Source organism: Palaemon carinicauda, chromosome 25, assembly GCF_036898095.1.
Source record: "Palaemon carinicauda isolate YSFRI2023 chromosome 25, ASM3689809v2, whole genome shotgun sequence".
Classification (NCBI taxonomy): Eukaryota; Metazoa; Arthropoda; class Malacostraca; order Decapoda; family Palaemonidae; genus Palaemon; species Palaemon carinicauda.
In genome coordinates this window covers 85,358,095-85,373,094 of record NC_090749.1, presented here as the reverse complement: position 1 = coordinate 85,373,094, position 15,000 = coordinate 85,358,095, and the positions used below count along the sequence as shown (strand labels likewise).

General features: G+C 35.3%; 2 protein-coding genes across 7 annotated transcripts in view; one reads left to right on the top strand and one right to left on the bottom strand.

Moving 5' to 3' along the window:
- The window catches only part of LOC137618681 (pro-epidermal growth factor-like), an 835,493-nt gene that overhangs the window by 100,457 nt on the left and 720,036 nt on the right, over positions 1-15,000 (bottom strand). The window lies entirely within an intron of this gene.
- The window catches only part of LOC137618680 (pro-epidermal growth factor-like), a 570,433-nt gene that overhangs the window by 549,237 nt on the left and 6,196 nt on the right, over positions 1-15,000 (top strand). Inside the window, exons 2-7 of one of the 6 annotated variants that reach the window (XM_068348832.1) lie at positions 493-543; positions 12,958-12,999; positions 13,400-13,441; positions 13,585-13,614; positions 14,501-14,569; positions 14,811-14,927. The exons of 3 other annotated variants lie outside the window; for them this stretch is intronic. In XM_068348832.1, coding sequence (XP_068204933.1) covers positions 493-543; positions 12,958-12,999; positions 13,400-13,441; positions 13,585-13,614; positions 14,501-14,569; positions 14,811-14,927 — 351 coding nt within the window. The remainder of the gene's footprint in view (positions 1-492; positions 544-12,957; positions 13,000-13,399; positions 13,442-13,584; positions 13,615-14,500; positions 14,570-14,810; positions 14,928-15,000) is intronic. 2 more of the 6 variants (XM_068348835.1, XM_068348836.1) reach the window with 2 other exon arrangements.

Here is a 15,000-nt window from a genome sequence, read left to right as displayed (position 1 = left end):
GTCAACACCCAGGTCCCAAATTCACCCAAGCTAGAAAAAGGGAAAGAAGGACATTATATAGATGATAATTACTCAGCATTCAGACTCCCACATCACCACATCACACACATTCATAAGGACATTGAGGTTTCAATCACTAGTTTAAAAGTTGATTTCATATTTGTGAAGCTCAGTCATATACACATATAATGTGCAACCGTCTGCACATTAGCATTCTTTTGTTTTACATTGATGCAATACAAGATTCTTATCTATGTGTCTGCCAGTATCAGAAATATCTTATGGTTTCCTTCACCCCAGATATCTAATCGGTATTGAACTTCCGTTAACCTTTTCAGCACATTTTCTACTCAAAGAGCTTCCCTCCTCCCTGGCCTTTTACTCGTTAGTTTTGTAACATTCTATCTCTCATGGGTTAGTTCAATATATAATATATTTCTCATTGAATAAAGTAATGGAAAATTAATCATACAATGTTCCACTTACTTTCAGGGTATGAAGCAATTGAGCAGAAACAAGATGAAATTATGAACAAGCTGATGGGTGAGTTTGAATCTCTTGTTGAAGGTTACTTGGCAAAGACACACTATTAGTGGAGCAGCCAAAGATTGATTTTGACTAGAATCATTCATTTGGTGATAAAAGCATGAAATTTGGTGTGAATGTGCTATATAGGTCATGTTTTAAGAAAAAAGTGCTAGCCATCAAGAATTCCAAGATGGCGGCCATTATATCCAAGATGGCCGCCAGTTAATGGAAAAACAATGTTAAACCATAAAAGCGCTCAATGTTTCACATCTTGGTGCAAAATTATTGATATATTTGCCTTCTTTGGTGCATCTCTTGTGAATAAGGTAGATTTCCTGCACAAATAAATACTATTTATACCCTTACAGCATCAAGAAGCATTAATAAACAGTCATAAATACCATTGCTTTCTGCCTATAAGTCCTCAGTTGATAAATAGAGTAGGAGATTAATAAATGTTAGTAAAAATTATAAATTAATAAAGTATAATAATAATAAATAGTAGATAAATAATTCATTGTTGCCCCTTAAAAGGACTGCTAATGCCGGGGTGGTAAAAAGGATGAGCTCTTTTTATCTAAAAAATACCCCAACGGCTTGCGAACCACAAACGTCACTAAGACTCGGCAAGCCCACCAGATTACAGCATGCAGCTTGTACAAACTTTTGAAGAAAGCCTACAGCAAATACCTTGAAGAACACACAGACGATGAGGACAAAGCCATCACATTGGAAGAATAGTGTGATGCACAAAAGAATAAGAGCCCACAGTTTAAGTTTTGGTTCTTGATTCTCAACATGGAGCTGACCATTTTCACACTTATACGAGCGTTTAGAGAAGCAAACTTTAACCTCTATCGTGAATCACTGTCAGAACTGATGCCATACTTCTTTGCAAACAACAATGTTAATTATGCGCGATGGGGTTCAGTTCATCTTCGTGATATGCTAAGCCTAGAGAGGCAACACCTAGAGGTTGCCAGAGAATCCTATGAGGGGAATTTCGTTGTTCACAAATCAGAGAGGAGCTCCTCATCAATGGCTATTGACCAAGCCCATGAACAAAATAATGCACTCATCAATGGAGACAGGGGAGCTATTGGCCTGACAGAGGATCCGTCTGCTCTTCGAAGATGGATGGTTGCTGGACCAGAAATAAGCCGATTGGTATCAAATTACGAAACAGCATCCGGGAGTAAAGATGTAAAGAAATCAAGTCGTCACCATGATCAGTCGCCAAGTACTCAGAAGACGTTCCTGGAAAAAGTACACAAACTCACCCTAGTGCTAGAGGAAATGGGCAATCCATTTGCAGAAGAGACAGATGATCTTTTAAAGCTGGATACAAATGACATAGTAGATCCTTCTGCTGCTCAACTAGTTGCAATGCATCATGAGAGAGGAAAAGAACAGTTCGAAACATTCATGGAGAAGTTCAAGTCTGATAGAGATTTCTTTTACAAGCCCATCAAAAAGAACAATACTGGCTTCTTCAAAACTGGGCCAGAGTCATCCAAAGTATCTGAGACTAAAGTACTTAAGGAAGACTGTCAACTGTTTTCTCGACTGTTTATCTCCTGTCAAACATGAGGATGTGACCTACAAAAATTTTTCAGACATGAGAACCAGCCTTACCCTCCTTCACTCAGCAAGAAAGGTAACCCACACGCATGTAATAAGGGTGATTTGGTGGATGTTCTCCAGGTGAAAGTGAGACTACCTGAGTCAAAGCCAGACTCGGATGTCCTCATTGTGGATGGTTTATCACTGGTAAATGCAGTTTGTACCAAAGACATCAAAGACGTTTGAAGAATATGCCACGAAGGACATCCTCCCCAAAATAGAAATGTACAGTAGAAAACACAAGAGAACAGACATCATCTTTGATATATATCATAAGTCAAGTCTGAAGTCAGAAGCTAGATCAAAAAGAGGAAAAGCTATCAGGAGGAGAGTTACTGAAAAGAGTAAAACGCCTACAAACTAGAAGAGTTTCCTCCGCAACAGTGCTAACAAGACAGAGCTCTTCCACTTTCTTGCTGATGCAGTAGCTAAAATGACTACGGAAAATATAGTCATTGTGACGAAGGAAGAAGATGCCCTTACGAGTGCCAGATACACCAACATGAGCCTAGAGGAATTGGCTCCCTGTACACATGAGGAGTATGACACACATATATTCTTACATGCCTGGCATGTAGCTACGGAAAGTTACAAATCTGTTATGATCTACGCAAACGACACAGACGTCATTGTGATTGCCATATCACAGATGCCTTCTCTCAAAGCAATCGGCCTGGAGCAAATGTGGATTAGATTTGGAAAAGGTAAGCACACTAGATGAATTCCTATTCATGACCGGTGTCCATCTTAGGATCAGAGAAGACCAACGGGATGCTATTCTTCCATGCCTTTACTGGGTGTGACGTTGTGTCAGGTTTCAATGGCAAAGGGAAAAAGACAACATGGCAGACATGGGATATCTTCAATGATGCCTGTTATGTATTATTGTAACAATGTACTATGTTATTTCAAGTGTTTCAGGTATTGCGCAACATTGCATCATGTTGCATGAATGAGACATGTGCTTTGATCATAAGAGTAATGATTTGTTTTGGTATTAGGATTCAAACATTTGTTGGTTACCTCAGATAAGATGTGATTCTTTATGATTTATGCTGGAGTAGGATTTAAGTCTTTTCAGAGCGATGCTCTTTTGTTTAGCAATGTTTTGGTTAGTGAGATTTGTGTAAGACGCTCCATATGCACTTGAGAGTCAGCTGTCACAAAGTGAAGTTCATAATGTAGTCTTTTATACATTAAAGACGTATTTTATTAATACCAACGTATTATTATCCATCAAGCAAATATCAACGAAGATGAGATCAGCTGAGAAATAATTACTAATGATTATACATCTCTGTTCCAGGTAATTATTATGGTTAATAGAACTTCCTACCAAAGTACAAAATCCCACAGTGGCGACGTAAAGGACGACGGACAAGCAGGGAGAAGCAAGCAGGGAGAAGCATTGGAGCCTTTGTACAAAGACGGCCAGCACAAGAGAAGGTCTTCTTACATTGGAAATCAAGAGTAAAATCGCCCAATGAAGATTTTACCAGCAGCAGAATAGGAATTTCATCAAATACACAAAGGGGTGAAATTTTAAGTTGGGTAGGTAGGAAGTATACTTGTGACTGCAACTTAACCTACCACAAGGTAAGCAAACAAAATGCCTTTTAACATCGAAGCACCTCAAGCTTTCAGCGTCACTGCTGAGCCTAATTCTGTTGCAACACGATGGCAACAGTGGTGTGAGGAATTTAAGATTTATTTAGAAGCATTAGGGAACATGAAGGATGCACAAAAGAAGGCATTATTACTTCATACAGCAGGTAGGGAAGTTCGGGAAGTGTTTAAGACTTTGCAGCCTACAGATGACACAAGTGAAGCTGCAATTAAGGCTCTTACCACATATTTTGCTCCTCAAGTCAATAAATTTTTTGAAAGATACCAGTTTTCAGCGCAAGCTTATCAGAAAGAAAATGAAAGTTTAGATGCATTTGTGACTAGACTAAAGAATTTAGCTGTTTCATGTGAATTTCTAGAGTTAGAGAATGTTATCATAGATCAAGTAATTGCACATTGCACATCAGAAGAGCTAAGAAAGAAATTATTGCAAGATAAAGATTTAACATTAGAAAAGGTATTGATAACAGGCAGAGCTTTAGAAACATCAAATAGGCAAAGTCACATAATAGGTAGTTCTACAAGCAATAGAATGGAAAATTCTAAAATTAATACAGTAGGTTCTAAGTGGAAAACCAATGAGAATCAGAGAAGGAATATGACAAAGCCTAGTCATAGAAAAGTGCCTAACACTAATGTTCATAAATATCAGAATCAGGCTTATACACAGAAACAACAGGAAAAACCCAAGTGTTTTAGGTGTGGTAAAACTGATCATCTTGCATACGAAGCAAAGAAATGCCCTGCTACTGGACAGACATGCCAGAATTGCAGAAAGCTAGGTCATTTTGCAACTGCTTGTAGATTTCCTAAACAGTACGCAAAGAAAATAAATGCTACAGTTGATACTATGGGTCAAGAGAATAATGAGGAAAATGTTCATGATAATCAGGTTAGTTCAGAAACTGATTTTGCGTTTCACATAAATTCAGTCAATAAAGGTGCAAAGAAACATCATGGTAGAAGTAATCATAAATGGTAAACCAATTTTGATGCAAGTTGACACAGCAGCCGATGTATCAATTATGTCTGAGAAAATGGCTAAAGGCATTCCTAATTTGTTTTTAGAAGGTACAAATAGAGTTTTGAAAGGTTATAATGGTTTTGATATTCAGGTAATAGGTGTTTCGAACGTAGAAGTACAGTACAAAGAACAGAAATTAGAGAGAATGCCATTAACAGTAGTAAAAGGTAATGGACAAACTTTGCTAGGTTTAGATTGGCTACAGTATTTGAAGTTAGATTGGCCTAGTATTTTGAAGGTTGCAGGTAGACAAGATGAAAACAAAAATGAAATGTCTATGAATGATATCCTATCAGAGTTTCAAGACGTATTTGAAGATAAAATAGGTACAGTAAAGAACGCAAAGGCAATTTTAGTTTTGAAACCTGACAGTTCTCCTAGATTTTTTGCTCCAAGACCAGTACCATATGCATTGAAAAGTGCAGTTGAAACAGAAATCAAGAGATTAGAAAGTGAAGGTTCTTGGGAAAAGGTCACATATTCAGATTGGGCTACACCATTAGTTCCTATTGTGAAGGAAAGTGGACAGGTTAGGTTGTGTGGAGATTACAAAGTAACGTTAAATCCACAACTGCAAGTAGCTCAACATCCCTTACCAAATCCGAAAGACATGTTTGCAACTATGTCAGGATGCAGTGTTTTTTCTAAATTAGATTTAAGACAAGCATTTCAACAGCTTCCCATGGATGAAACTTCACAAGAATTATGTACAGTAAATACATCCTTAGGTTTGTTTAGGCCAAAGAGATTACCTTATGGAGTTGCAAGTAGTCCAGCTATATGGCAACAAACTATGGATAAGATTTTTTCAGGAATGCAAGGAGTATTCATTTTTATAGATGATATTTTAATTGCGGGTAAAGACACAAGAGAACATAGAGAGAGATTGCGAACAGTTCTGAAGAAGTTGAAGGAACATAATATTAGAGTAAATAAGAACAAATGTATTTTAGAAGTTGATTCAGTGGAATACTTAGGTTTTGTAATAAATGGCAAGGGTATTCACAAAACTAAAGAGAAGATTAAAGCTGTACAATCAACAAAAGTGCCAGAAAATGTTAAGGAATTACAATCATTTCTAGGTTTAGTAACATTTTATGGGAATTTCATTCAGAATTTGTCTACAATTGCACATCCATTGTATAATCTGTTGAATAAGGGTGTAGAATGGAAGTGGACAAAAGAGTGTCAGGAATCTTTTGAAAGAATCAAGCAGGAAATAACATCACCTACATTCTTAGTACATTATCGAATGGATTTACCAGTTAAATTAGTTTGTGATGCATCAAACATAGGTCTAGGTGCAGTATTATCTCATGCAATGCCAGATGGAACAGAAAAACCAATTGCATTCACTTCTAGAGTATTGAACAAGGCAGAAAGGAATTACTCTCAAATAGAAAAGGAAGGTTTAGCATTAGTTTATGGAGTTAAAAAATTCCATATGTATCTTTATGGTAGGAAAAAGTTCACACTTGTTACAGATCATAAACCTTTATTAGCAATATTGGGTCCAAAAGCAAGTTTACCTACGTTGGTAGCTGCAAGACTACAACGTTGGGCAGTTACGTTAGCAGCGTACCACTATGATATAGAATACCGTCCAACATCAAATATGGGTAATGCAGATGCTTTATCCAGATTACCCGTAGACAAAGCTCCAGAAGAGTATGATGACAGTGTTTTATTAATTTCAGTATGTAATGTACTAATAACTGCAAAAGATGTAGCACACAGTACCAAGCAAGACCCAGTACTTAGTAAGGTTTTGGAGAGTTTAATGACAGGTAGGGACTTATGTGGAAAGGAGGAAAATTGTAAACCGTATAAGGATATATGGTATGAACTGAGTGTGACACAAGGAATAGTGATGAGAGGTTCCAGGGTAGTTATTCCTAATTCACCGAGAAATAAGGTTTTGTCTGAAATACATGCTGATCACCAAGGTATTATAAGATCAAAGTCAATTGCGAGAACTTTTGTATGGTGGCCAGGTGTAGATAAAGATGTGGAATGTTATATAAAGAATTGTATGAATTGTGTTATGCAACAAAACAATCCTCAATTTGCTAGAATGCACCCGTGGGAGTTGCCCAGGTATCCATGGCAAAGAGTGCATATAGATTTTGCAGGTCCTTTTTTGAATTATTTGTTTTTGATAGTAGTAGATGCTTACAGTAAGTGGCCAGAAATTATCCCAATGAAGACGACAACGTCTTACGCCACAATAAAAGAGTTAATGCAAATTTTTTCAACGCATAATATTCCAGAAAGAATTGTTACAGATAATGGTCCACAATTTACCTCACAAGAGTTTAAAGAATTTTGTAATGTCAATGGTATAAAGCATACATTTTCAGCTACATATCATCCATCCACTAATGGAGAGGCTGAAAGATTTGTTCAAACATTTAAACACAATATGAAGTGTAGAAGAGCAAATTCAAGTAATATATTTTTGCATGTGTCAAAATTTTTATTGTCTTATAGAACAACGCCGCACAGCACAACAGGCGTGGCACCCTCAAATTTGTTAATGGGAAGGAGGATAAGGTGTAAGTTAGATTTGTTGTATCCAAGTTTGCAAAGTGATTTAGAAGATAAAGGGTATAAACAAATAGCAAAGCTTCCTAATGTAAGACATTTTTTACCTTTGTCTGATGTCATGGTAAGATCGTACAACACTCCAGAGAAGTGGGTACCAGGAGAGATTGTAAGAGAGATAGGAAATTTACATTATGATGTTCGTGTTGGTGATAATGTTGTAAAACGTCATGTTGATCAATTACAGCCGTTAAACAGAAAGACAGTAGAGCATGTGAATGTTAGAGATGAGAAACTTAAAGAAGTTGTTAGATCAAATGAGTCAAGTATTAACCAAGATGGTCCAACATCCAATGTAGATTCAGAACCAATTCATGTACCAGTACAAGATGAGGTTAAAGTGCTTCCTAATAGGATTAACAGAGGAAAGCCCCCTGAGAGATTAGATTTATGAATATTTTTACAATGTCAAGTTAAGGGGGAGGAGACTGTTATGTATTATTGTAACAATGTACTATGTTATTTCAAGTGTTTCAGGTATTGCGCAACATTGCATCATGTTGGATGAATGAGACATGTTGTGCTTTGATCATAAGAGTAATGATTTGTTTTGGTATTAGGATTCAAACATTTGTTGGTTACCTCAGATAAGATGTGATTCTTTATGATTTATGCTGGAGTAGGATTTAAGTCTTTTCAGAGCGATGCTCTTTTGTTTAGCAATGTTTTGGTTAGTGAGATTTGTGTAAGACGCTCCATATGCACTTGAGAGTCAGCTGTCACAAAGTGAAGTTCATAATGTAGTCTTTTATACATTAAAGACGTATTTTATTAATACCAACGTATTATTATCCATCAAGCATACAGCGACGAAGATGAGATCAGCTGAGAAATAATTACTAATGATTATACATCTCTGTTCCAGGTAATTATTATGGTTAATAGAACTTCCTACCAAAGTACAAAATCCCACAATGCCTCTGCCACCTTTGCAAAACTTAGCCGCAGACCATCTGAGATTGAGGAGTCTGATCTACATGTTTTGGAGAAATATGTGGTTCTTATGTATGACCGGTCGAGTACATCTTCTGTAGACGAGGCAAGGCTTGATCTCTTTGCGTTAAAGCAGAGGTCATATGACATGATTCCACCAACAAAAAGTGTACTGAAGGAACATGCCAAACGAGCAGCCTACCAAGCAGGTCATATTTGGGGGCAGTGTGTTAATCGTCAGCCAGAACCTCAGTGTCCTTCCAAGTGGGGATGGTCAAAAAACGGTGATGACTGGGAAGTTGTTTGGATAATGCTGGAACCCATTTCCAAGAGCTGCCATGAACTGACAAAGTGTGGATGCAAGACAGAGTGTGGTGGAAGGTGCAAGTGTGTAAAGAATGGACTATTCTGTACTCTACTCTGTAGTTTCCCTTGCCAGAATTCCTAGGAAAAAACTGATGAACAATGAATGGACTTTTGGCCAGAGTAGGTTGAATATTGTTTGAAATATGGACTCTTAGCAAATGACGTCATTTGGTGGCCATCTTGTAAAATGGCTGCCGTATTGGACCCTCAGAATGATCAGTGGTGTTCCCACATCAAACCCAGACAAAGAGAACTCATCAAGTATCTGAGTAAGAACTTTAATGGCACGTAGTACTGAAATATTCTGCCTTAAAAAGGACCATATGGCTGCCATCTTGGAAAATGGCCGCCATATTGGAATTTCAAGTGGCTAGCACTTTTTTTTTCAAAATGTAATGCAAAATAAATAATTATGCCAAATTTCATGCTTGTATCATCAAATGAACGATTGTTTCACTTATCTGCCCCACTATGTCATCACCGACATATCTAAATTGATGCCAAGCGAGTTTTATTTGCCGTTTCACTCTTCCTAAATTTTTTTCATCAATTTATTTGTGGTGATTTTCTCTCATTATTTACATAAAATCTGAAAGTCGACAAGACTTAACCTAGCTGACTTCATTACATGTTATCAATCACTTACCATCCATCCCTAAGATTAATAAGTAATTTATACGAACACACATATACACACACACCTACATATATATATATATATATATATATATATATATATATATATATATATATATATATATATATATATATATATATATATATCTTTATAATTTGATTTCCAGAAAATTACATGCCATGAAATTTCGACTCCTATTTGTATTCATTTAAATTTTTGTGTCAGAGAAGATATTTTTAATTATTTTCTCTTATTAACTTGAATGTCTTTACATCTTTTTTATTGAAAGCCTTTGCCTGGAAAATTCCTTTTAGTCTTCTCCTAACTTACTACACTTCCATTTGAGTTATAATAATTCCTAGAATAAAGACCAAAAGGAGGAGACTGATCTTCAATTACTTTTCAGGGTTAAGAAGAACATAGTCAGAAAGCAAAGGTTTTGAAGGATCACGTGATTGGCATATGTTAAATCAGTCTTTCGTTATTAGAGTTGAATAAATTTCTCTTTGCTTTAAATAATCTAGCAATACGTGTAGTTGCGCTACCCTTGAATGACCGTTGGTAGATGTGTTTCACCATCTTTATCAAGACACCTGAAGGTTTGTCTATCAAAGGAATTCTTTTTCATTTGCTTGATCCACAGAAGCATTTAGGAGACATTAATTTCTTATCTGTTCTTATACAGCAGGAGAACCCTACTCTCTAAATGACCTTTACAGTTTTTTTCATCATGTTTATTCTAAAGCATTCAACACTAAATTTCGCATGATGCTCGTTTATTGACAAAGTCACACTACCAAAGGACTTAGAGAACAAGAAAGTCTTTAGTGTCCTCTTGAGAGCCTTAATACATTCAGTTTTTCGGATATCTAGTGGGAGCTTATTGTATAGTCTTTGGGCCGCATATGTGAAGGCCCTAAAGCCTGGGGTACAGACATATATCTAGGTTCTAATAATTTGAAAACATCTGTAACTATTCTTGTGTTGATAGTATTTTTTGACTGCACAATATTTAGCAATTCTCTTAGATATTTTACATGTCCAGTTCTGATAGCTTGATGGATTATTGCACATATTTCAACTTAATTCTCACTCAAATAAGCAGCCAGTGTAAATCAATTATTGTAAGAGTGATCCTGTCTATGGGTGGGATACCTTTTATGAGTCTTACTCCTCTTTTTATTATATTTTGTAATTTCTTAAGTTTTTAGTAAAATGTAGGTGATGGAGTTCCAGTAGTCAATCCTGGTAATAACACAAATTATCATGATTATATTTACGGGATGTTTATCCAGAAAATTATTTAGAAAAAACAATGTTTCTAAGGTAATAACCAGCATTTTTTTTTACTATATTACGTATTTGAGCACTGAAAGACAAGTTACAGTCAAAAGATACACCCAGCTCACAGACTTTACTAGAAATCAGGGCTGAGTTGTAATTCATGTCAATTTGAATATCACCCAAATTTCTAACGCTGCTTTTTTTTTTCCAACTACCATTTACTCAGTTATATTCTAATTTAGATTAACTGTAGTTGTTTGATTGTCATCCAGTCCTCAACAATGGTAAGAATTCGGTTTAGAGTATTATTAGTGTCGTCTATATTATTTATGGAGTAGCAAAATTGTGTATCATCCGCAATTAGTTTGAACGCCACTCCATGCCTTTGTAGTATTTCCGACAGACCAAGAGTATAGAAATAAAATAAGATTGGGCCCAGTACACTCACCTGAGGTACCCGTCTCTTTAAAGGTTCATATGATGAATAAGAATTTCTAATTTCCAAACAGTGATTTCTGTCAACCAAGTAGTCTTTTATGTATTCAAAAGCTTGATCTTCAAAACTGATGGACCGTAGGTCATTTAGTAGCAGTTCATGCACAACTGTATCAAAAGAAGCACTAAGATCAAGTAATGGATAATCCCACCTGCAGCACTTTTCTTGAATACCAGACTTATCTTCTCTTCTATGTTTTGTATATGGTCTAGGCAACGATTTCTTTGCATCGAAGCATTTACTATTTCATTTCCATCATTGTATATATTGCATATCATTATTTTAAGTTCTAGTTTTCAAATTTTCCTTGTCTCAGTGTTAGCAACCATGGTTTGACTCTTGTTTACTGCTTCCTCTCGGATATTTTCGTCAGCAAAGTTTACAACAACTTTTGAAGTTGTCCTCATATTAGGAATTGGAATGTCTTCAAGTCCATGGTCAACTTGATTTCTGCTCTCTTTGTTTTTATTATATGCATTAGTTGATTAATATACCAGTAAATTTTTTTCCTTAACTTTGTCAACATATGACATCTCTTGTTTTGGGTCCATCAGAGTTTGAAGTGTTAGCTTTTAATTGATTCCATAATCAGCATTAGATTATCAACTTTCTCAGGGAGATCAGTAGTCTGGGCGGAATTTGCTGCGTCTGCAGTGAGTTTTGCAATTCGGTGTTCCATTTCAGGGGTTTTCTCTTCTTATCTGTTTCCATTAAGGTCTTTCATTTTCAATTCCTCATTCATTTTCAATATAGTTGTCTTGGCCATAATTTCTTCATCTACACAGTGTGGACAAATCCATTTCAAGTTTATTACGTCTTCGTCACTGATGTTTGCCTCTATAAATACACACTTCTCGTAGTAGCACCAGTTACAGCCACATCTTATCCTCTTTTTTTCTGTCACCCTTCGAAAATCCTTAGAAGGGATAACCAGCCATGGTGTACTTTTACTTTTCCCTTTAGTCTCTCCATAAGATTAACTAATATTTTCAAAGCATCCACATACAAGAAATATAAGCTGAAACACCGCTCAGGGTGAGAATTCGCCAGAACACTGTAGTAACGTGTCTTCACTCGGTATCTATATCCGGGTAATGGTAACATAAGGATAAAGAATAAGAAATGAAACTGCCTCTCATGTGCTTGAAGTTTTCTCTCCTTTCATATTTGAGCGTAATGTGAAGATTAAGTTTTCATGGAGTAAAACCTTTTATCTTGGCAGTCTTTAGTGAGATTTAGGAGTCTTCGTTGTTATTCTCTTTATCTAGATTTTATACCATTTTCTTAAGACAACCGTGTTTTTTTATCATATTTTTCCTAAGGCTTACTCTCTCTACGTGAGATTTAGGAGTCTTCGTTGTTATTCTCTTTATCTAGATTTTATACCATTTTCTTAAGACAACCGTGTTTTTTTATCATATTTTTCCTAAGGATTACTCTCTCCACGTATAGCTGATTAATCAGTTGATCTCTTCTTTCCTTTCAGGGCCCGAGGAACTTTGGGAAAGAATTCCTGATAGTACTTAAATATATATATATATATACATACACACACACACATACACACACACACACACACACACACACATACATATATATATATATATATATATATATATATATATATATATATATATATATACATAGGGTTTACTTCACCTGTAAATTTAACAAAATAGGACAGAAGATTGTTCTTCAGGACTATAAAACATTTCATAAACATGAATTTGTCATAGAACATTGCATATTTATAATTTGGAAGATTTTATGAATTTCTGACTTGTTAGAATTTTGAGATTTATGCAAATATTTGAAAAATAATGATTATTATTTCAGATATGCAGGAAAAACTCGACCATCTTGACAATAGTCTAAAAGGTAGTTTTTCAAATAATTAGTTTTCATTGCTTTTAATTTACCGGTTATCTTACTCTATATGTGTGCACTTCATTTACATAAGGAAGAAGATCACACACTCATTTCTATGGGATTAAAAGCCTCTATTGCCTATAGGCTACAGTAGTTGTCTTTTGTGTCTTCACTTGAACGAGATGTGAGATCCTTCATTGCATATACAGTCGTCTCTTTTCTTAACACTCTAGAATGGGATTTATGTCACCATTAATATGCAGAGATGGCTATTTAATTCATACGGGAATAACATTAAAGAGCCTTTATTGCATAAGCAGTAGTTGTCTTGACACTACTGAGTGAGATTTATTCTATTACACATATTAGTCCTTTATACCAGTATTTAAAAAGCCATTTATAATTTCAGATGTGCAGCAGAAACTTGATAAGCTGGAAAGTAATTGTCAAGGTAATTTTATGAAATATCTAGATTTAGTTCATTTCTCTGTATATCCCATTCACTATTATTCATGATATGCAATATGGTGTAAAATATCTGATTCTAATTCACCTCTATATCGCTATCATTCATGAGAAAACTTTTCTTTCCAGATTTTCATCATGATCTGGAACACATGAAAGGTACTTGTCATTCTCGAATTTCTGTTTACCCTTCTGATAATGAAAACATACTTGCATCATTTTATTTGATGAGTTATTTTCATAATAGTATGAAAATACTGCAAAAGTTTAAATATTACTTTGGATAACATTTTGTTTGAGGATTTCATCATTTAGAATAACTGACAGAATTCTGATATTACAATCAGTCTTTTGATTTCCTTTTCTCAGCTGTAACCGTGCAAGAAGCTCTGCAAAGAGAGATGTTGCAAAAATAGAAACTTTATGCCATAAAACAACCAGATATCTAGAAATAATGTCTTCAGTTGGGTTCTAAGAATATTTTGGACAGACATTGTCCCTTGAATAAATACTTCTATTATAGGAATATCTTAAAGTTTCAAATCTTTTCAACTCCAAAAGGGAATCATGATGTATAGTTATACAGAGAAAACTTGTGTTTTTCAATACATCAGATTTAACTTTCTTCTCTCTTAGAGAAAGATTTGATCATAGAATCTAGACTGATATTCAATTAAATGCTCCATAAATATATCTATTATATTTTAACTGATTGGAGAGAAAAGGGTAAATAAGAATAATAATCTGAACTGCCTCCTTTACTCTGCCGAAAGAGTGAATGACTAATGTATTGTTCAATCTATATTTCCTATTTAGATGACTTTTTTCATAATAATAATAATAAGTTTTAGAATGATTACTATGATCAATGTCATTAGTATATTAACAGTTTTAGTTCCTACTCGTTTGATTTCTATATCCTTTGATAGAGTTCTGACGTCATACAGAGTTAAATCCTTCTCTCCTTGCTCCTTTTTATTAACAGGATCATGTCTTACAACTGACACATTTGGTATTTCATTGGATTTTATTCTTTTCTCCCAAGGAGGCTATCACGAGATCAAGTCTTTTGTTCCCGAGGGGATATCTGGAGTCATTTCTTTGGCAGAAAAAGGTCAGTTGATTTTCTCCTAAAAAAATTAATCTTGAAATTCTGAAACAATGACACACTTGCAATCTATCTTTTAACCAAACCAATGAGAAAAATCAAGGAAAAATAAATGAAGTTCTCTCTATTATTAGATGATTTCAAACCCTTAGTTCTACAAGAGGTCTTTTCTCATATGTATTTATGTATCCCATTATGAATGTCAAGTCACTGCATCATAAGTCATAGTAACGTCTTCTTTCGCCAGACGAGTGTTTGGAGGGAAGTCATCCATGTGGCCTTTTGGGTACATGTCAAAATACCCTCTTCAGCTTTACCTGTTCTTGTCCTTCTGGTTTCATCTGGGAGGGTTCAGACTGTACAGGTGAGAGATATACAGGTCTTGGTGTTCTCCTTTTCAAAGGATAATTTTCTTGTACAGCCATAAATTAGTCTGA